Here is a 23,860-nt window from a genome sequence, read left to right as displayed (position 1 = left end):
TGGACAAGAGAAGAGACATTGATGTCATCTATCTGGACTTCAGTAAGGCCTTTGACACAGTCCTCCCATAACATCCCTCTCTCCGAAATGGAAAGATATGGATTTGATTGGTGGACTGTTCGGTGGACAAAGAACTGGTTGTGAGATTGTACCCAGAGAGTGGTGATCAATGGCTCAATGTTCAGATAGAGATCAGCTACAAGTGGTGTCCCTCAGGGGTCAGTACTGGAACCAATGCTGCATTATCATCAATGATATCAACAGTGGGACCGAGTGCACCCTCAGCACATTTGTGGATGACACCAAGCTGCGTGGTGTGGTAGACGTGTCTAAGGGATGGGATGCCATCCAGAGGGACCTAGACAGACTCAAGCAGTGGGTCTATGAGGCTCAACAAATCCAAGTGCAAGATCTTGCACCTTGGTCACGGTAACACTCTGCATCAGTCCTAGGTGGGAGATGTAAGGATAGAGTACAGCCCTGTCCAAAAGGACTTGGGGTCCTGGTGGATGGCAAGTTGGACATGAGCCAGCAATGTGCCTTTGCAGCCCAGAATGCCAACCGTGCCCTGGGCTGCATCCAAAGAAGTGTGGCCGGCAAGGAGAGGGAGGTGATTCTGCCCCTCTGCTCTGCATTGGTGAGACCTCAGCTGGAGCACTGCATCCAGATGGGGAGTCCTCAGTACAGGAGAGACATGGAGCTGTTGGATGTCCAGAGGAGGGCAACAAAAATGATCCAAGGGATGGAACATCTCCCTGTGAGGACAGGCTGAGAGAGCTGGGGCTGTTCAGCCTTGAAAAGAGAAGACTATGGGGAGAGCTGAGAGTGGCCTTTCTGTATCTAAAGTGGGGGTCTAAGAAGAAAGGGGACAAACTTTAGCAGGGTCTGTTGTGATAGGACAAAGAGAAATTGTTTCGATTGAAAACAAGGAAAATTTAGACTGGTATAAGGAGGAAGTTTTTATGCTAACAGTGGTGAGGCACTGGCACAGGTTGCCCAGAGAGGTTGTGGATGCCCTGTCTGTGGAGACATTCAAGGTCAGGCTGGGCAGGGCACTAAGCAAATTTGCTCAGTAGCTATAGATGTCCCTGTTCATTGCAGGGGAGTTGGACCAGGTGAGTTTTAAGTGTCTCTTCCAACTCAAACAATTCTATGACTCTACAATAAGCATCAGTTTCACTTAACTGAAGAGTCATGGAGATTTGGGGCTGGGTGAATGGAGAAATGGGGGCAGCCACCCCTGGATGCTCAGCTTGTGTGTTCAGAAACATCTTTCTTATGCATGAAATGCTTCCAGTAACTGTAACAACAGAAAATGGAGGTGGAGGAAAAAACAAAAAAACAAAAAAAAAAAAAACAGCATTAAAAGCAATGCATCGCTTGTGCTGTGAGCTTTCCTCAACACAAAGAATCAGGTCAGGTCACACAGCATGTTGTTCATCAATGTTAATGATTCCCCACAACTGTGCTTCATCCCAAGGCACCCACAGGTCACAGCAGCTCTCTTTGAAAACAAGCTCTGAAGGATTTTAGCTGCTGATCCCTGAGGGGCACAGCACTCACACCTTACATTCTTGCAGAGTTAGGCATTAGGCTTACCCAAACGCTTTGAGCTGAGATGCACTCATCCTCAGGCAGAGCCATACTCACAAGCAGTGTGCCCAGCACTGGCTAAAGTCATGACACAGCTGCTCAGGGCTTGTGTGCATGTGTGCCATCAGCTGTGGCCTTCACTTGCTCATCCCTTCCTTCTGCAGGGCATCCCATCTGCTTTCAACTCTTGGTTCATCCCTTGGCTGCTCCTTTGCCTTCCAGAGACGCATTCTATGGCAGGCTCAACCTAAGGGAAAGGAAATGCTGCTGTGGGGCACCTATTGAGCAATGATTGACTTCTAAGGGCTCTTCAGCTCTGGCAAAACTTTGCAGAACCTGAACGTTCAAAGATGCATGCTAACTTCTACAAAAACACTGGATATCAACACCATTGGCCTCTCCACCCATTCAAGTCTCTAGGCATTTTTCTTTTCCATCTCTCCAACTGCAGCTATTGACAAATTGTGTCCAGTCTGTCCTTTCCCATTAGTGAGCCCTCACGCTCCACTGAGTCACTCCGATCTCTTTCACAGCACACAACCAGGTCTGAAGGCAGTCAGAACACCCCGTAAGCCCACAGAGCTTTTCCTTTGCAGGTCAAAGTACTTCATGCAAAATATTTCAGAAGATAACAAGGAAAACTGAAGCAGACTTTGGAGTACGTCAAAACTGACAAACTTTTTAATAGCCTGAGTGCAAAGCAACTGCATGGAATTGGGATTTCCTAACATTTTTTTAAAGAAAGGAGTGCTATTTGCTTACAGATAGCACATTTACTCTGCAAGAAAAAGCAAGCTTTGTTTAAAAAATGAAGCCTGCTCTAAAGCATGCCACTGGGGTGCACCTGATTAGGATCCCTTTGTGCTAGGAGAAATAAAAGGTCACTATTCAAAGATTTGTTGCTGAAAGGGTTTCAATGAAATCTCAGCAACGTAAGGAGGAAAATATATTTCAGTCTCAAATGCTAAGGAAATAAAACTCAGTATTGCATCAACTTTCCCCCTTACTTGCATTTTTAAAGACTCCTTGGCTTATCAGCAGGCAACAGCATCTGACTGCATTCATCTCTCATAAAGAAAATATCAAGAGAAGCAGTCCCTAGGACACTGCAAAAGAACAGACATGCATGGCTTTGGAGCACATCAAGCAATAGACCAGAGATGTTGCAGAGGAGGACCCAACAAAACAAATACAACATAGACCAAGAATGTCATGTCCCTGCCATGACACCCTCCTGCTGGAATTTGGTTAGCAGATGGATGAGCAGCAGTGAAAGAGGAAGAGGAATGCAGTCAGTGGAATGCACAGAGGAGCTGCAGGAAGCCCGAGAAAAGAGCTGCTAGAGATGCCAGCATCAGGCTGAGACATGGAGATCTTCAGGAAAGCCATGAAGACCACGGGTTTGCTCTTGCTGTGGCACCTTCAGCCCCTTCCTCCTCATGCTTCAAGGCCTCAGGTAGGAGCCAAGATGGGACAGGGTGCTCAGGAGCACATATCAGGGCCAGCTCTTGCTCCCCATTGCGGGAAATACCATCATGCCTTTCCCCAGTGCTTTCCCAAAGGCTGTAAGTGGGACCATATCCCAACCCAACAGCACCATGTGCCACGTTGCAGTAGGATGAAGCTCCCAAATACCAACTTGGCTTGAGCTGCCTGACTCTCTCTAGGCAGGAACATCTGTACAATATTTCCTCTTCCCTCTGGGTTTCCTGGCAGCTCCCTGCTGCAGGGTGAATACAAATGCACTAGAAATGCAGCAACACCTCCATTCAGGTGTGGCACCCCGGGCATTTGACCAAAGAACTCACTGTTCATCACAACCAGAGCTTAGGAATCACACAATCCCCCTCAAAAACAAACCATCACTGTACAGAAGCCACTTCAGCCTCCAAGTCATGATTCGTATCCATAACATTGAGCATTTCAGATGGCAATTTCCATCATTCCTTGAAAAGAACAGTGTGCATTGTCGGTGTTAGGTCAGTGCATTTAAGTGCTCCAAATACAGTGAAAGCACTTCACACATGCAGCTGTCCATTGCAAGACTGAAATTACAGTATTTCTTAGTCCTAGCTCCTAGTCCATGTGGGATACCCCTGTGGACACAGCACTGCATCTTTATTTCATATAGCTGGACTGTAGTAAGAACTACTTCACCTTCCATTAGCAGCAAGGCAGCTCCTGACAGAATTGAGACCTTTAATCGCAATAGGCAACATCACTCTTCACAGTATTTACCCAAATAGACTATTTCCAAGGCAACAGGTCCCCTACGAAAAGGAATCAAAGAAATCAGACCCTGGAAATGAATCACCGGCACTGATGTGAACAACACTTCACTCTTATAAATGCACTTTTAAGTGAAGCTAATATGAAAATCCATATGAAATCCTGCAGCATAAGAAAGAGTTGTGGCCTCTGGGACCCAGAATAAGGACAACACTGCAGTTTTGAGCAGACGTCAGCTCAAGTTTTGCTTCACGGCAGAATGGCTGCTATTCTCAAAACAAGCTATATCTCAGCAATGCCTTCAACACTGAGTGCAAAATTCATTAGCATCTACATACTCAGGAGATCACAGATATAGAAAGAGACTGAGGAGAACAAATTATGACTCAAAGGCTAATTCTGAGTATCTTTAATGAACTATACAGATACCAACACCTGGATTTTACGGTCTCAGCTGAAGTATATTGTATTATATATCATACAGCCAGGATGCCATCTGGTAGATGAACACACATCTTCTGCCATGTGATGAAGCAGCAACTGACCCCCGAAGGCTCTCACTGATAACTTTTCAAAAAGATGTACCTCTTGGCTAATTGCAACATGAAAGAGTTCTTGTTGAATGAAGCAGATCACACTCCCAAGCATTGCTCACAGGCCTTTCAAATCATCTTCACAGACAGACTGGGATCATATTGCAACAGAAGAATCTTCCAATAGCATAAAGTTGACTGACACTTTTCACTTTTACTTTTCAGGGTGTAAAACCTATTTCTGCACTCCTTCCTCCAAAGAGAAGCATTGAATTGAAGCCAGGCAGACGTCTAACCACATTAAATGGAAACCCTTCACAGGCAGCAAGAATTATGCAATAGCCCCTTTCCCACAGCCAGTTACGCTGTGCTAGTTACATTAACTAACTGAATTTAAAAAAAAAAGAAAAAAATATGTCAATTTTAATCAGTGCACTTTCACCTGAAGATGCAAGCCTGAACACAGTAGGCAAAAGGAAAATCCTGCTTCAGGGAAAACCACCAGTAATCATACGTCACGCAGCAGAGATCTCTAGGACTGAAATGCTGACATTTTTATGCTCTCAGAAGCTTAGACATACAGTACACAAAATAGCTGCTGCAAGCAGGATATTGCTACAGTGGGCTGCCTGAAAACTCGAATTTGAGTTTAAACAAATCTTCTTCCATTAATCCTTTTCCATTTAAAAACAGTCTACAGCCCAATCAGTTCCTTCCAGCAAGGCAAAAGTTACAAGCCAACAACAAACAGTGTCATAGTGATGATTCTTCTGTTTTGATCTTTTTGGTTTGTCCATTAGCATCATGTTGCAGATTCTGCCTTTTCTTTTTCTGCTTCTGTATCCTTTCCTCTTTCCTCTGTAGGTAGACAGCCATGTTATCAAACGAAGCCTTGTAGAGACTGCTGTAGTGGCTCTCTGCACCAACAAACCCTGCAAGTGGGCAAAACAGGAACAAGACATGTGTTAATTCCCTTAGCAGTCTCACCAATTATTTCCTGAACTGGAGTTTCAGACAATGGAATTTCAACTCATTTACTGTAGTCCTATCCACTTAATTAAATACAGCATCAGCACTGTTTGTGGGAGTATCATCTGTTCTGCATTCACAAAGCCAAGTGCAACCAAGCTAAAAAAAATTAATACTCAGGCAGGCACCTGGCTCCCAAGCAAGGAAAGCACACAGCTCTCTTTACACACTGGACACTTGCACAACTTCAAGGCTCTCGCTTTTATATTACTGCTGCAGCAACCTATTATCAGGCAGCCCGCTGGCATTCTTCCCCAGAGCTTAAACACTGCAAAGGGCATAAATTACTACACAACTGTCCTTAGTTGACTTGTTTCCTAGAGTTTCTTAGATTAAGCCCAGAGATACAGGCATAAAACAGTCATTTCTTCCAGTACGTATGCATTTCTAAGCATTCATCCGAAGTGACTTTGTTACAATTCTGTGAATCCAGCATAATAGTCATCATAGCATCTCCAGGACTGTAAGTTTAGAGGTGTTTAAACAGCTAACTACCATGCAAAAGATAGCAATCAGATTATTATTGCAGAGAATTCACCATGGCACCAGCTGGTTAGGTTCACATTTCTGAAAACTTCCAGAGGATCCATCTGACAGAGCTGAATATCACTGGTTCCCCTTTGTACCCTCACCTTTTTTCAACTTACAGAAAATCACTAGCATGAGAATTCAGTTTTGCAACGGTTTGTTCCTGAAGCAAGTGTGCTTCTCCACAGTAATGTACATACACATACTGCTGCTTTTTGGTACACAGACACAGCAACATTGCCTCGCTAGTAGTTGGCAAAGTACATGGTTTTGCTTTCAAGGGTCTTGCACCCACATAGAAACCAATTGAGCAGCCTTTGTCCCTGGGACAAACTGTATGCTGTCATTCTGAATATCTGTTCTGCACTCTGCTTGGTCAGTCAACACAAAATCTTGCTCAGCCTTCTTTCTGGGATCAATTCTAACATAATTTCAAACTGTTCAGCATCTGCTTCAACACTGACCTACACATCTTAAAGCCTAAAGAATCAGCGAAGAGCTGAAAGATGTTTCTAAAAGGCAAAAAGGAGGCTATGCAGACATTTGAAAAACTGGTTTAAGCAATATAATGATCACCTTTTTCAAGAGAAGTAGCTGCCTTTTCAAGCACTAATAATGGACTGGAGTAAGTGCTTATCAAGCGAGCCTTCCCTTACTAATTAAGCATAATAGATCCTGTCGAGGAGCAGTCCTCCTTTCCCAGCTGCAGATGCAACAGGCCATCATGTATCACAGTAATTTGCTACACTGGAAAATTATGCTCAGAATCTCTTCCCCTGCATGCTCTTATTAGCTCCCTATTATTCATTTTCACTCAGCCCTTGTACTTTTAATAATCTGTCTGGCTGTAACTATCAAGTCTGCAACATCTGCATGCAAACACTCCCACTTCTAAAAGGGCACTTGACCTCCTTTGAGATTTCGAAGGTTGAGCACAACCACCTTAATGGCAGCCACTATCTATTCTCTTACTATCTCCACCATACTTTCACATCAAGGTAACAGACAAGAGAAAAAACCATGTAGTTCAGTATCAGAGCAGTAAGAGAGATTGCAGCAGATCTGTGATAGGGTGTTTATATACAGCCATATACTAAGGTATCTGTGTAAAACAGATTCCTGCACTATTTTTAAGAACAGTAACTTGAATACCATTCATTATCAACACTAATTTCCATACCAGACAGAAAGATGAAGCTGAAAAGGGAAAGCTGAGAGATTAAGTAACTTTAAGAGACCTGATCAGAACTCTGATTTTGCTCTTAAAACTTTAGCTCTAAAATTACAGTTCCTAGGCCAAATTTCTCACCTTCAAATGTTGTCCAGTTGTCAAGAAGATATTTAGACATCCTCTGCAATTCTTCATCATCGGTTACAGACTGGAAAAAGGAAGAACACTGCATGATATTTCATGCGTAAACAAGGAGTCTGGTGTTTGACAGCAAACTGAAAAATGCAACAGCTCACAGATGAGCACAGCAAAAGGACAGTGAGTATTTTTAAACTAAACAAGTGCAGCACCCAGAGAGCACAAGAAATGCTTTAAAGTACTGTGTGCCATAGCTGACAAGCATTCTCTTTGATGCTACTGCACCAGATGTTAGCTTTACCAGAGAAGAGACTGGTAAAGAGCTCTCAGTGGCTTTGCGTTATACAGACATAAGAGAAGTAGAATGTGTGATATCTAAGACTTCTACTCAGTCTCAAAACTGAAAAAAGAGAAGCATATCAGTTGTTAGTTTTCATGGAACATAGTTCACCCTGGTTTTGTTATGAGGTCAAGACAAAACATCCACAGTATTAGCATAACATCAGTATCTACCTTCCACTGTCCATCACATGGTCTGTACAATTGAAGAGGGGCTTCACTGTCTTCCTGTAGAATCCAGATTTCTCCTGTTTCCTCAAATGCAATGTCCCAACATTTATGCTTCAAAGAAATTTGCTCTCTGTAAACTAGCTGCTGGGCAACGGCATCAAGCTGAAAGATGTAGACTGTGGGAATACTTTTGAGAGGAAAAACTTAATTACCATTATTACCAAATCCACCTACTGCCATCATTTCTCAGCAAATGACAAACACCCACTCTAAATCCAAACAAAGCCAAAGCAAATCATTAGGAATTACAAAAAATACCCTAGCACTTCAGGTTTGCTTACAGGGTCTGAGGCAGAAGCTGCAGACATGTAATATGTCAAATGGTCTTCCAAATGTCGTATGAAAGAAAAAGCAGGCCACACTGCCTTTTCTTTAAAAGAAAAAGGTAGTAAAGAAAATTACTAAGGATTTACATGGGGAGCATTTCATCACAGTACAACTGGTCTAAAGGACTTCAAATGAAAGAGTATATATCTGAGCACTGGTAAAAATAAAAAAGGAAAACAATTACACGCCAGGGAAATGAAGGAGGAATGAGAGGGATAGGAAACCACGATATGGCTGAAGAACAGGTTTGTAGCACTGCACTGGCAAGGAACTCATCTCCATCTTTCCTGATAGCCCTCCTACCTTCATGTACTGTGCTCCCTAACTTCCCTGGACATCTCCACTCTCTCTGGCCTACAAGGCCTACACAGCAATACTGCTTAGAAATGCTGGGCTGTGGAGGTGTAAAAAAGAAACTTTGACAAAGAGCACGGCGTGGCTCCCGGCTTATCTAGCACAGACACTTCAGCTGCCGACACAAAGCCTGGCAGTACATGCCAGATGGTCCTCTGGCAAAGACCAAGTTCACCAAGGGGACAGATTGCTGACTGTATGGACAGCTTTGGCATCTCTCCCTTTCCTGTTGGCATGCTTTTGTCAGCAAGAACAGTTTTCCCGGCAGACATTAGGTGCTGCAGAAAGAGAAGGGAAGACTGTCCATCTCTGCAAGGTATCTCCCTGCCAGCTGGACTAGAAGGTTCCTTCAGCTCCAGAATGCTCACACAGACATATACATTTGATCCCAAAGTCAACACATTCTCTTGGCAGTTTTAAACTGAAGTAACATGGTGATTTTGAATAGAATGTCAAAATTAATTTACAGGAGCAGAACACAGCACAAGAAATTTGGGTACTCGGTACTACAGCACCCTGTACAAAACACAGGGGCCAGGCAGTGCCAGCGTGCCCAAGATTTGCATCCTCCTGTGAGGGAAACGCATCACAAATTCTGCAAAAGCTGCCTAGGTCAGGTAGCCTTTACACTCAACTCTGTATTCAAACCATGTACAAAAAGGACTTTCAGTCTTCCCCCATGGGACGGGGGCATCCCTGTGACACTCAGATCAAAAGTACCAAGTACTTCAGTTTGCTAGGAAATGGCAGCAGCTGTTCTCTCCTTTAGAGGAGCTGTGGTGACTTTAGCCATTATTCCCTTTACTCTTACCAGTCACACAGTATGGCAACATAACTTCCTTGACAGCAGTAGGCTATTCTTGAGACAATATATTTCTATGAGAAAAAGAAAAGGAAACATCCTCGTAAATTGAGATTATTTCATAGGCAGAAAATTCACTTTCAACTTTGTGTCTTTTAAAAATTCAGCAGATGTCTTAATTTACAGCAAGCTAAGCAACGTAATTAAACTGCAGTCAAATATATTTCGCATCAGTGTTTGCTGTTTTATGAGGCTTTCCACACTTCTCCCTTTGCAGCCATCTTAACAGAGATAAAATATAACAGTTTTAATGAACTACTCTCAATAAACTAACTATGAGATAAGACAATGCAGGAAAGTACACCCTTAAAAATTCTTTCCTGTAATGCTAAGCTGCTATTACATTTGTTATAAAAAGAAGACAGTGATGCATAGCCAGTATTCCTGCTGGTTGCCCCTATTTTCAACCTGCATGTGAGTGAAGTCATACCGCCCAACATGAAACACGTTCTGAAGAACAAGGCAAGACTATCTCAGGCCATTTTCCTAGTTTTAAAGAAGAAAAGCTAACTATACTGTATTTAGAAATCATACAGTTTCATCTGAGAACCTGGGAGAAAATCAGGGCAATATCTTTGCAAGATAAACCATATCACTTGAAATATATAACAGCTGATTTGAGTGTCCCCACGTGGGAACTAACAACTGGAGATGAGCATAAAATCTGCAAGAAGATGCCCCAGGGTGCTCTTTCAAAAGTATCTATCATGTGGCATAAAAGATGAGACTGCAAAAGCAAAAAGGCTGGTTCTCAAGGATATTTTTAAGTTGTGATAACATTTCTGATTAATAAAGCCTTCTTACTAGAGTAGTAGTCAGTTGCTCCCTTTAGGGCAGGGAAAGTGTATCTTCTTGTCATTTTGCTGGCAGAATTCAGATGTGTCCTCAAATTCCCCTTCATTTTACTCCCACTCATCCCTCACCTCTCCCTAACACAACACTGCTCACAAAACAGAGCCTCTAGTCCACCAACTTCATCTGAACGTTACTGTTTGAGTCAGCAATTGATGTACAGGTGTTGTTAGGAACCTACCCCACAGTTTTGCAATCAACTGAAGGAAGCAAAACAAGCCCTTATAGCCTCCAAGCATTCTAGTCAACAAGTTTAATACAAGAAGCTAATCCTCTTCTGAACAGTACATGACAACTGCTAGAAGATGAACTAACCACAGGAAGGAAAATTAATTAGCAGTGTAATTATAGCTGAAAATCACAGTGCTTCTCCAGCACAAGAGACAAAAAATCTCTTGTGATCTTAGAAGAGGTGAGAGAAAGAAAGAACAACAGCATGCAGCACTAGCAGCACATGCTTCTCACTTTTTCACTCCTTTGGTTGGGCAGAAGAGGAAACACTTTCTAAAATCCTTTATCAAAAGGATGGGATGTATCAGAGCTCTTGTAAACAGATGGCATTAATCTCTTGCTCCACTGCAGAAATACAAAGTTGTTATTTCATATTTAACAGGGGGACCTCAGGCCCTTGTATAACACAGATATAACATAAGCCTGCTATTTCAAATACTTACTAGGATGAAGATGAGTGGGTAGCTACAACGAACATTTTAGATGTAGTTATTGCAGGGAGGAATCACTTATACCATAACTTCAGAGTAGAACTGACAACTCCTTTATAAACCACCAGTGGGTTTTCTAGACATTCAAGGAAATAATCCAAGATGATATTTATCTCTAATAACAAAGCTTCTCTCTGTCTCATGCCAGCTTTCACAGTCAGTGCAGTGACGGAAGCGCCCACCTACACAGTCCACGCTTTGTCAGAGAGACAAAGGGTTCTGTGAACATTACACATGCAGAAGCTCTCTCCCACTCCTCACCAGGGAGACAGGAGGAGACTTTGATTTAAACCAAATGCTACTCACAGCTGGACAAAGACATGGAAACGCATCTTCTTAGCAAGCTCCTTCCTTTCCATGTTTCTTTAATGGGGAAGTTCACAATCAGTGAATTGAATGCAAAGCCCAGAATAGTATCTTGTTCAAGGACAAGCCTATGAAATCAGTTAACTTAGAGAATAGCTGTGTGAACAGCCTGTGATAAACAGATGTTCACTTGATACTCTCTTCACTTACTCAGCACTTGTGTGGCAGTGTTATCAGCTTGCCAACACCTTAAAATTAACTCCTGATGTTGTCTGTGAGAAGGGGAAGCTCAGTGGAAACTTAATGTACTGGAGCACTGGGGTGGAGTTGTGCAATTCATGTTCTGGACTTTAAACAAGCTTCTGTTGTCGAGAAGATCAGATGGGGTGAAAGCTCTAAATCAGGAGAATATTTATATAGCACTATGGAATTAGAGAATTGCTTCCATTCTAGTGGGAAAATTGAACTAGGAATTTGCAATCTATCAACTGAAACCAGCACTACACTGCTCAGAAACACTCCTACATACCCAAAACAGACAAATTCATCATCTGCCAAGGAAAATAAGCCCACATCTCTGCACTCATGTGGCCCACCACTACTTGCAATTCCATTATCACTATGCTTCAAATTATATTTTGAGCTTCAGTTAATTCATAGCGGATAACAGTGGCAAAAATGAAATGTAACACGAAAGAAAGGAAAAAACAATTATAACCCCACCTTATCTTCGGTTGCCAGAGTCATTAGCAGACTGAGTGGCACCTTTAAAGCACTAACTCAAGACCCTGTTACCTTAAATTCCAACTATAAATGTCACACTTGGTTTGAAGACGATCTTTGCCCTTTTGTACAGCTGGATGCACATCATGACTAAATACCACTGCTGGACATCAATTTCTCTGGCATTTCCAGCCCTACAATGCCATCAAAACACTCCTCTGGTCCGGCTGGCCATCAAGACAAAAACAATCTCTTAAAAAAAATTAATGCATTAATGAATGGTCACCACACAGGCTTAAAACAGTAGAGCTGGTCTGCCAGAAGTATGTAGTGAAATCTGTGTAGCAATACAGCACAGTTAATTTATATGCCAGCTAAATAATAAGCCAGTCTAAGCAACAAGTCACACAGAAGTAATAATATAGCTCCATTCACAGCAAGTTGCTTACCAGATTCCAATGACCCAATAAATCTAGCAGGCAAAGTATTGTAAAATAAAGCCATTCTCAAATAAATACCCTGCAACTTTACTGAAGACATAGATTCAACAGTTATAAAACAATGTTGTTTCAACAATGCACTCTCTTTTGACAACAAGTGTAAAACACCCAGATTACACAAGGATACCAACTGGGTGGATTTGTGATCTAATTTATTGAGTCAATTTTTCACTTACGGAAAAAAAGTCAATAGCGACTTCGAAAATCCAGATTTCAAGCACAAAAGCAGAAACAATTTGAAAGACTTTGTGTATCTGGACAGGAGTTGGTTTAAAATTTCAACTATTTTTAAGTTCAAGAGCAGGTTACATCGTCCAGATAGTTGTTACGAACTCCTGCTCAGAGGACAACAAGGGCAAAAACAAGTGTTTCAGTTTCTGAGGTTAGAATCCTGTGATGCAAGTGGGCTGCCCTCAGAGCTTCGTTAAAGACAGAAATGAAAGTTGCATGTTACTATTCCTGAAAAACAGACAAACAAACGAAACCAAACACCCACTGATGTCTTCCGCGTAGAAAAAAAAACGAGCTGTCAGGTCTGTCCCTAGGAGTATTGTCCCTCCATGTGCAGTCCTCTCAGTTCATTACAGGGATTCTGACTAACAAGATCAGGTCAGTTCCCCATTGGCACCCTGAGCATGTATATATCATACTACTCACGTACAGACTGCAGTATAAGCATTGCTTCTGGGATATTCGGTTTCAACAAGCAACAAGCAATACATTTTCATTTTGGACACTGCCCAGTTTCAGAACAATCAAAAAAAAAAAAAAAGAAATCCTAGCAGTTTGATTCCACGGGGCAACACTATTTCAGATAACTGGTTTCAAATATTACAAAGCCTCTTCACTCAAAAAATTTAAAGTGCTGTTCAAGTTGCAATTTAAGTATGTTACAAATGGGTCAATTTTTTAGATTTTTCCAGTCTTACAGTACACTTTCTAGCTAAGGGACTAAGACACCAGTGTTTTCTGAAAAAAATAGTAAGCAAAGGCTTATTTTGGTTTGCAGAACATGTATTCTGCAAGAACTAAGAACAGCTACTTTGAGTCATTGCTTAGCATTTTTAGAAATTCATGTAATTCATGTAAGACAAAAACGAATTTCAGGGACTTTTTTCCTTCCTTTAAATTCCAGGCTATTTAACAGTTTCTAGGTCTTATGTAACTTCCAATACCACTGACAGAAGGGATGCACTCCTGACAAAATGTGACAAACACTTCTGGGAGTCATAAAGGATCAACAGGACAAACAGGACAGCAAAAGCATTGACACAGCCATACCTGGTCCATTTTGGTTGTCTCAGACCCACAGATGCTGCTTAGATGACAGCAGTACACCTCTTCCCCAGTTTCATATTTCCAAAGTCTTAGAGTGCAGTCCTGGATAGATTGAAGTGAATACAAGTTGATGACTAACAGTTTCTCAGGCAAAGAGTGGCCACTTGTGGCCTGCAGCTAAATTCTATTTCCCTGAAGAGATTCCCACAGAAGTTCCTAAGTAGTTACTCAGCTAAGACTTCAAATTGCAGATAAGGCATTTTAATTAACATAATTTACCCCCTTTCTCCATAATTCTAAATTATTCAGTCATGATGACTGTAATTCTCCCTTTGAAGTGGAAATTAGGTAGCTCTAAGACTCTTGTCATCACCAAAATTCTCATTTGATTCAGTAACCTCCTGGAGAAAAACTGAACACCTCTCTTCAGTGACTGTTTTTCCAGAGAATTTGCAAAGAATGAAATACAGCCACACAACACTGACAGTGGAGCTGCTTAAAAAGAGGAGCAAGAGACAGGAGTCTTGGGGAAGCAAGAGCAGGAGGTGAACATTAACGCTAAGAATTGCTAGAATCTTCAAAATTGTTTCTTACCTATTCAGTTTTGGTAGTTTCAGATACCAATAATACTGTTTCCCTTAATTCAGATTGGTGTCTGGTGTGACAAAAGAATCCCATCAATTTAAGAAAAGGAATGGCAGGAAGTTAAAACACTTCTTCAGTTGTCATCCAAGCATTGTGTTATACTGCACTGCAGTCCCTGCTCAACATACACTAGATGCATTTATGAGGACATATAGAAGAGGACAACTCAGAGCATGTCTCACACGGGGAAGCAAGTGGGAGGATGACTAGGGAACAGTTTTCTCATCTTAAAAGCTCTAAGAAAATCTGGGATTCTAAGGCCATTAATTCTCAAGACACTCATTACCACTGCAGGCTGACATAACACTCATTTGCTTCAAAGTTGTTTAAAAAGTGCAACAATTAAAATTTGTCAGTGCTCCAAAGCAAGAATTAATGATGAAGAAATACTGAGGGCTTTGCAATTTCTCCATCCCAAAGATCTTAGTAAGAAGCTAGCTTTGCTACAAACATTGTAAATGGTTCTCATGGTCCAGCAATAAAAAGGCTTAACACTAAACAGAAAGCTGGGAAAGGAAGGAAAAGGGAGAGAGGACAAGCAAAAAAGATTATTCCAAGTGTCCCAGGAGACCTGCGGAAAACACAAGCAGACAATGGTTTCAAAGTCTAAATTTTCAAGAAAAACACTTTTTGGAAGAAACTGCAATACATACCCCAGAAGCTGACAACAGAAGATCAGGATAGTTGGGTACTACAAATATTCTGCTTACAAACCTAAAGGGAAAGAAGTCAAATACTGAACTCTCTCTTCCATAACACTCAGGTCTTTTAAAACACACTAAGAGAAAACACCAATTTCAAAGAAAATCTTATAATAAAAAAAAACAACCAGCTTCTCCAAATAAAGCCAGTTAAGAGGAGAAAAAGGGTATGCCTACAGTACTTAGTACATTATATACATTATAAGAACTTCATATCTAACATAAGTATTTTCCCACCTGCTCTCAACACTCTTCTCTAACTTCTTCCCAGCTGAGAGCATTACTATTGTGACCAAAAAGAATGCTAGTGTAGACAGATTTACTCAGGTAGATCTCTCCCTTTTCTCAATTCATGCTGCCCACTTAAACCACTTATCAACAGATGCTTTTAATACACATCAACAGTGATGACTCAGCTTTCATCTACAACACCTCTCCCATCACAGCTGGAGATCATTCAAAACCAATCTTTACAAAGTTCTGAAACAAGTCTGTGACAATTTACCACCAGTGTCTACATTCAGCCAGAATCCTTGTCTTCCAGAAGTATTTAATATTGCTACATCTACTTTGACTCATCTCCGGTGGACAACAAGGACCTGAACTTCTGAAGTTTATTATTATCTTACAGCTCAGCAGTATAAAATGCAATGCCTTGAGTGGGACTGTCTTGCTTTTGAAAACAGGCACAAATTTAAGACTATTAAAACAAGAAGGAAAAAAAAAAAAAGAAAAAAAAAAAAAAAAGGAAGAGAGAGATTTGGTCACTGTAATGGCAAACTTTCATGACAAAGCAGTAAGCAGTAACAGCAGGTGCATGAAGGTGTAATAGAATAAGAATCACCATGCAGCCCCCCAAAAGAAAAACCAGGACCATGAAACCAGATCCATGAATTACAGCTGCTTTCTGCAGTCCTCTGCTTATCCATTCCTTAGACACTGAATTTTTGCATCTATTTCAAGCAATTTACATTAAGTGCCTTTCCTCTACACAGCCATTAGTGAACTCTCTGCACAGGCACAATAGCCCCGGTTTAAAACTGCCTTCTGGGGCACCAGGTTCTATTCATTAGGAAGTAGAACTGTGTACAAAGCAGGCGGAAAGTGCAGATATGACTGTGTAAATATGCTATAGAAATTATCTGATATCAAAGGCTACACTTTAACATGTGTACTTTGGAGGTTTCATATTATTCTGGGTCTATACAGGCTAGATTATCAAATTGAGATTAAAAAAAAAAAAATCAGACAGGCACTTCAAATTAACACATCCTAGATGCTCTGTTAAAATACTTAGCTGGGTAAGTTCAGATAGGTTGCTCCCACGCCTCAAGTTCCAAAGTCACACTGTCTTACTTTAACTCTTGCTCCCAATACAGCAAGCTGACTGCACCATGTCGTGTCACCTTATGAACGTGCCTGGAAGGCTGTAGTTATCCTCAATTATGTCTGTAGCCAGCCAAAGAGAATTAAGCATGTTCTGTGACCTGTGTGGGATGACATCTCCTTTGTTACCCTATCACTATGGTCTTCAAAATGTACTAATGGCTAAGGAAAATAAAATCATAAAATCACAAAATCACCAAGGTTGGAAAAGACCTCCAAGATCATCTAGTCCAACCATTCACCCTCCACCAATATGTCTCCACTAAACCATGTTGCCCAGTATCATATCTAAATGTTTCTTGAACACCTCCAGGGACGGTGACTCAATCACCTCCTTGAGCAAGTTCAATATACCCCAACAACAAAAAAAACTCCTTAAAAGCCCACAAAACCAGAGATGGAAGGCAAACAGAAAATAGCACAGACATTTTACAAAGCAAAGTGTAGACATGGGAATCTTTTAAAGTCTCTTTGCCATTTGAGTCTTCTTAATGAGAGAAGAACTACTGAGAAGAGAAGGTACAGTCCCTCCTGCAGGCTAGTACTGCTATACCAGCTAGAAGACATCCCTTACTAGTCTCGTAGCAGGTCACATTTTAGATCATGGCAGCATCCTCCTATAAGGATATCCCCTAGGACACATCCACATATCCTTCTATTTGTCTAAATGTTCTTACCCACAGCAAAAGAACAGTTTCAAGAAAAACACCAAGTCCCTTTGCTCAGCTACCAGAAAGACCAGAAAACTACATTAACAAGTGTGATTCCAGGATTCTGTTTTACAAGACTGCTTTACAGTCCCTAGCTCACTGTAGTCTAATGTTTACTGAAAGAGTGCTCTATCCTTCCCATCAATACAGCTGTATTTTAAACACACAAAAAAAAACTACCACAGCTTGTATTACCACAGAACTTTCAAGTCTCATCTCCTAAGATGCCATTAGATGAATATCTGTTCAAACAAGACACTCCCTTCCTAAGACTAAGACTGTCTTGAGCTAACAATCTCCAAACTTTGCAGTCTTGGTAACCTAGACCTGGCTGACATTTAATATAATTTGGGCAGACAAGCACTTCATTTGTTCAGGCACACTGAAGAATTGAGCGCAAGGAACTTACTCTTCATGTCCCAGGCAGTAAGATACAATGTTGTAAGGAGCCTTAGTCAAACTGACTCTGATCTTCTCATCTCTATCTGCAGTGAGGATATACCGGTCATCGGGACTCAGTGCCTGTTGGTAAAGTGGCAGTTTTAGTATCCAGTAGTCCAATGTTTGTTTCAACACACTTTTCCCAACCAGTGAAAGACACAAGCAGTCAACTACCTCATTCTCTTGAGGCTGAATAGCAAGTGCAAGCATTAAGCCACACACTTTCATCTACGATTGATGCATAAATTTTTAAGAGAGCAACTTGCTTGCTTACTAAGACAAGTAGCACAGACCACTAAGTCCAGTAAAATCTGCTGAATTGAAAGCACTACAGCACAAGTTCCACTGCATCTTCAAAAGAAATAAACTTATCACACTGAAGAGCTAAACTGACATGACAGACTGGGTGAATTCCCTTATGCTCTTCATCTCCAAGTCTTCTGTGACCGTAACACAAATAATTTTTCAACGGTCATGTAACCAGCTAGATAAACCCACATGCTTGCTTCTTTTCCAAAATCACCATTCAGACAAACTCAGTAGGAAGAATTTCAGGCTATATAATGTCATCTATGCCTAAAGGAGGCTGATGCTCTTTTGCAAAGAAAACTACCTCAAGTTGAGAGAAGAACAACAATTAAAGACCTGAATACAAGTTTAAGGCCTTGAGGAATCAGACAGTAGGACTTGATGAACTTTGTAGGTCCCTTCCAATTGAACTGTTTTGTTATATTGTACGAAGGAATGAGAGTTTGCACACTAAGTGCACAGAGGGATGTGCTTACCGCATCCAGTAGCATGGACAAGTGACCCAGTTCAAATTTGCCCTCTGCTTGTGGTTCTGTTATTGAGTACGAATAGACATCACCAGATTTGTCTGCCACCAGAATCTTATCCTCTGCAGCTGTAATAACGAGTGAAGTGCATCTCCTATTCACAGGCCTGAAAGAAAAATAGCTGTGCTTTAAAGAAAGTCTACTGGATTTTCTTGTATTCTCTGTAAGACAAATCCAATCTAGGCACATGGAAAAAAAGAAAGAAAGGTAGAAGCTCTTAGCTCCTACTTTGCAACCACACATTAAAAACTGCCTTGAAGTCATTTCTCCAGTAGTTACTCTGTATTGTACAGCAAAGTCCTCTGTGAGCCTTACAGCAACTTCTTCCTCATATAGAGTCAGAGAGATATAGTTCCAAGGCTTCTTGTCCAGGCAAAACCCTGAAATGGAACTTGGATTCTCCCAAATCACCTGCCAGCATTTTATAGCTCCAGCTGCCAGCATGTTTTTTTCACAACTTTTCAAGTAAATTTAAGGGCCACATATACCAGAAAAACAAGTATTAAAATAGGTTTAATCACTTAAGAATGCTTCTGCAAATTAACAGCCATTGCTATTACCACTATTCTTCCATTTTCAAAACACCTCTTTTCCTAGTCTATGTCCTGAATGAGCATATGCAGACAGTGGGGATCATAGGAAGTGGGCATTTCTATTCACATACTCTGAAGCCCAGCGACCTCTAGAGGCAAACGAACAACATATTACGCTTCCAAAAGACTGACAAAAGTTTTCATATTCTTAGTGTTCTTAGAGAATAGCATAACTCATAGGGCATGAACGCCTACTAACAAACACACTTTTGTTTGCAGCACATTTTCAAAATAGGATACCATGCCATCAAGGAAATCTTATTTCAAGTTTGGCTGTACTGCCTTTGATCTTAGACTCAGAAGTTCCTTGCCTGACACAAGCTTATTTATTACAAAAGCTAGCACTATGTGAAACCTTTAATACAGCTTGCCACAAAAACCACCACAAGTTACATAACTCAGCCTTGGCAATCTATTTTTCCATGCAGAGATCCTTTTGACTCTATTTCCAGTTTCCTAACAGGAGTAGGAACAGCACAAAATTTCCATCTGTGATCTTAGCTGACCTTCTGGGTGAAAACTAAAAATGTCAAACAATTATCCAGTGGCATCTTACAGGCAGAACAAGACAGGACAGCAAGGAAATGAGAACACAGAATGAACAGAATTTGTCATTTTTGATTTTGTCAGCAATTACTCACTGCACCACTGATTAACCCAACATGGTTAACCCAGAGGCCCATCATGTATAACTCACACACACAGATAAGCTGAGAAGAGCTCATTCTGGTTTTGCACTTGTCAAGATCACCAGAGGCAGTGTCCTAACACACTGAGTTACCTTCTCAGGAAGTCCTTCACAGAACCCTTTTTTTTTTTACAGAGGATTGTCATAAGCAGCAATGAAAAACTTGTAACTGGAGGACCTCTGGTGGACAGCTGAAGACAGTTTTCAGAAGAGAACTGCATTACAGACAGGAAACATCAGTACTGCTAAAGATACTCTTTTCAGACAGAGTTCACAAACTCCCTAGAAAATCTTCTCCAATCAACAGAAGCAGACAGCATGTTCACTAACCTGCTCACTGTCACTCTTAAAGGCTCAACCTTAGCACTCTCCAGGAGAAGGTAAAGTCCCAGTTCTTAAAGATGGAAATACTGTCTTTTGGAATAAACAAGGTGATTACCCTTTTGCCAGACAACATAAACATCTGCACTTCCACTCTTGGTGTGGGATGTACCACACACCACTTCTTGATACGACACAACAATCTGTGAATTCCCAAAAACATTAAGTACTAGGGGGGGAAAAAAAAAAAAAGAGGAAGCTTAGCAACAAGAAATGGCTGCACCACAAGTCCTACTACATTATAACTCTACCTTAATCATCCATAGCTCAATTACAAATAGAAAAGTAAAATCCTGCTTCCTTACCTGATGCTAACGCATTCCCAAGAGGGCTTAGTCCGAAATAGAATCAGCTGTTTGTTGTCATCTGTCAAGACAAAATAATCTCCTGATGGGGAGAAGGCAAAAGCTAGGATGTTATCACTTCCTTTGTCTGCTGGCTGTCCATCCTGTCTAATAGAGAGAAAGGAAAAGAGAAAAAAAAAAAAAAGAGTTCACAACCTGAAATTCTCCAGAGAAGGTTGTTTTCACACCACCAGCAAGAAGGAATACAAAGAAGAAAGTACAATGCTAGAAGTCATGTTTGAGCTTAAAATGTTAAGCTAATTTGAATGTTAAGGCAAAACTACAGGGACTCTCCTTGCCCACAAAATCTTTTCAAAGATGCTTTCAGGTGTGTTTCAGATACATGATGGCCTAACTTAGAACTTAACAATGTCAATTTAAAAAAAAAAAAAAAAAACAATAATATGCCACAGCTGATATTCTACATGAAGACCTGCAAAGGCACATCACACAAATAACAGAATAACTCAGTTCAGAAGTGCACTACAATTCAAGTCAAATTACAGCAAGCTGCTCAGGTTCTGTGCAGTGAAATCTCAAAATATGTCTAAGAATGGAGACTCTACAACCTCTGTGTGTCCTGCTAAAATGTTTAAACACTCCTACAGTGAAAAAGTTTTCCTCTTGTGCCTTGTACTGACCTTCTGTTCAGACACAACAAGCTCATCTTCTTTATACTCACCAAGGTAATAATAAATAAGATAAACCCTTCTTCTCAACTCAAGAGGTTGGAATTTAAACAACCAGGAATAAATGTACAGCTTTTAAGACGCATCTCCATTTCACGATACGGGACAGTGCACAGAGCTGATGGTTGCAATGACTAAACCCTGAATCACAATCACCATGTGAGAAATTACCCTTTATTCAAACCAATCGGTACAATCAAGACACAGAACTTTGCTGTACTCAAATTCAGACAGGAATCCTGGTTTTCATACTGCTTATTTCTGGGCGGTGCACAGTACAGGAACCTCCACATAAATTCATAAGAAGATAGCACTCAAAGTGTATGGTTATAGACAATAATTTATTTAATACTTAGAGCATTTTTTAAATATTTAACAGCTTTTATAATCAGGAGGCAAGTTTTACATTTCTTTTTTCTCTGTGGTGGGAAAGAAAAAGCACAAGAAGAAGGAAACTGATGTAAGGCCAAGGCTTCGCCATTTTTTCCTTTAAAAGTACTAGAGTTCAAGCTAGCATATCTTCATACACTTCGAAGGAAAAACAGTAAAATTGGTTATGGATATAACAATGGCAAGTGGTTGAATTTAAATTAAGACCTCTTCATCTGTTTGAAATCTCCTAACTTACAGAACAGACTCAAAGGAAGTTATATGTGTGCAGCAATAGAACAAGGGACAATGGGCAGAAACTGGTACACAGGAAGTCTCATACTAGCAGAAGGAAGAACAAACTCAAACAGGATGCCCAGAGAGGTTTTGGAGTCTCCTCTGAAGATATTCAAGACCCACCCGGATGCTTTTCTGTGCAAACTGCTGTAGGGAAGCTGCTTTCAGCAGGGAGGATTGGGTTGGATAATCTCTAGAGGTCCCTTCCAACCCCTACAGTTCTGTGATTCTGTGAAGACTGTGCCAATTTGGTTGGTTTTTTGTTTTGTTTTGTTTTCCTTTCTTAGTTGCTCTAATCAAAGATACAGCATTTTTTCTGAGATGAAACTAAAATATATATATACATTGACATATATCACAGAATCACAGAATCGCAGGGGTCGGAAGGGACCTCAAAAGATCACTGAGTCCAACCTCCAGCTAGAATGGGTACCCTACAGTAGATCACACATCTAGGTAACATCTAGACAGATCTTGAATATCTCCATAGAAGGAGACTCCACAAACTTCCTGGGCAGCCTGTTCCAGTGCTCTGTCATCCATACTGTAAAGAAGTTCTTCCGCATGTTAGTATGGAACTTCCTGTGTTCAAGTTTTACTCCTTGTCCTATCACTACAAGCCACCAAGAAGCGCCTGGCCTCATCCATTTGCCTCCCACCTCCCTTTAGATATTTATAAATGTTTATTAGACACCCTCTCAGTCGTCTTCTCTCCAGGCAGACCAGACCCATGATACTCAGCCTTTTCCTCATAAGGAGATGCTCCAGGCTTTTCTAATCTTGGTGGCCCTTCACTGGACTCCTCCTTGGAGATCCCTGTTTTTTTTTTTAAACTGGGGAGCCCAAAACTGTGCATAGTATGCTGAATGTGGCCTCACCAAGGCAGAGTAGAGGGGGAGGATCACCCCCCTCAACCTGCTGGCCAAACTTTCAATGCACCCCATGATACCACTGGCCTTCTTGGCCACAAGGGTGCACTGATGGCTCATGGCCAACCTGTGATCCACCAGGACATCCAGGTCCTTCTCTGCAGAGCTCCTCTGCAGATGATCATCCCCTAACCTGTACTGAGGCATGTGGTTATTCCTTCCCAGTTGCAAGACTCTACATATCCATCAGGGTTAGCAATAAGCATCTGGCCATCACCTATTCAAGGAGCAATCTCAAGGGTTTATTACCTTGACAGTCACATAACCTCAGGCACAGATGCACCATGAAGGAAAACACCATATATCTACACTTATTTTCTCACCCTTTATTTCCTAAGGCCTTCTTTTCCACATTGGCACAGTCATACACGAAGAGAGTATCATCCCTGCAAATAAAAACAACAGAAAACAACACCAGAGTAAAACTGCAGGAAGTGGAATAAACACGACTTTAACCACAGAGCATGTCAACTCTTCCAGAACATCTTTTGCCATTATAAGCTCAGCTGATCCCTGCCCACTGCAAGCAGGGCTGCCCCCCACCAGCTCAGGCTGCCCAGGGCCCAATCCAACCTGGCCTTGAGCGCCTCCAGGGATGGGGCACCACAGCTTCTCTGGGCAGCTGTGCCAGCGCCTCACCGCCCTCTGAGGGAAGAATAGGGAAGAATTCCTAACTTATAACTAAGCTAAATATCCCCTCTCTCTCTTTGAAGTCAGTCCCCCTCGTCGTGTTACTACACTCTGAGAGTCCCTTCCCAAGGAGCCAAGCCGGAGGGCAACCCCACTCCACCCGGCACGCACTAACCTCTCCTCCCCTCTCCGCGCTACCAGCAGCCGGCTCCCACCGCCGACGGCCATCAACGTCCCGCGAAGCGCTAACGTCGGGCCGGGCCCGGAGCTGCGTCCTAATCCGCCCTCCATTCCCCTTCCACGTGCGAACGAGACGCGGAATGTGGACGTCACCAGAGGGCGAGACGATGATGACGCACGGGAAGGGGAACGCGATTAAAAAAATAAATAAATAAATAAATAAATAAATAAATAAATAAACGGAAAGGATCGCTGGGAGAGCAAAGAAAAAAAAAAGAAAGAAAAAGGGAAAAAAAAAAAAAAAAGTATTGGTGATAGAGGGCAGC

The 23,860-nt window shown here is 41.5% G+C and overlaps 1 protein-coding gene across 1 annotated transcript; it reads right to left on the bottom strand.

The window, feature by feature from the left end:
• Window positions 1-5,108: 5,108 nt before the first annotated feature.
• WDR4 (WDR4 tRNA N7-guanosine methyltransferase non-catalytic subunit) lies at window positions 5,109-23,645 on the bottom strand (the record flags this gene model as incomplete). Its single annotated transcript, XM_079549433.1, has 11 exons — window positions 5,109-5,287; window positions 7,222-7,291; window positions 7,735-7,918; window positions 9,284-9,348; window positions 13,719-13,817; window positions 15,014-15,074; window positions 17,567-17,679; window positions 18,384-18,540; window positions 20,402-20,548; window positions 23,048-23,110; window positions 23,530-23,645. 11 exons carry the CDS (start codon window positions 23,643-23,645, stop codon window positions 5,109-5,111), a joined length of 1,254 nt encoding a protein of 417 aa, XP_079405559.1.
• Between the last annotated feature and the right edge of the window lie 215 nt (window positions 23,646-23,860).

This window comes from Tetrao urogallus (genome assembly GCF_951394365.1).
Source record: "Tetrao urogallus genome assembly, chromosome: 1".
In the NCBI taxonomy this organism is placed as follows: Eukaryota; Metazoa; Chordata; class Aves; order Galliformes; family Phasianidae; genus Tetrao; species Tetrao urogallus.
This window is presented reverse-complemented; position numbering and strand designations above follow the sequence as displayed.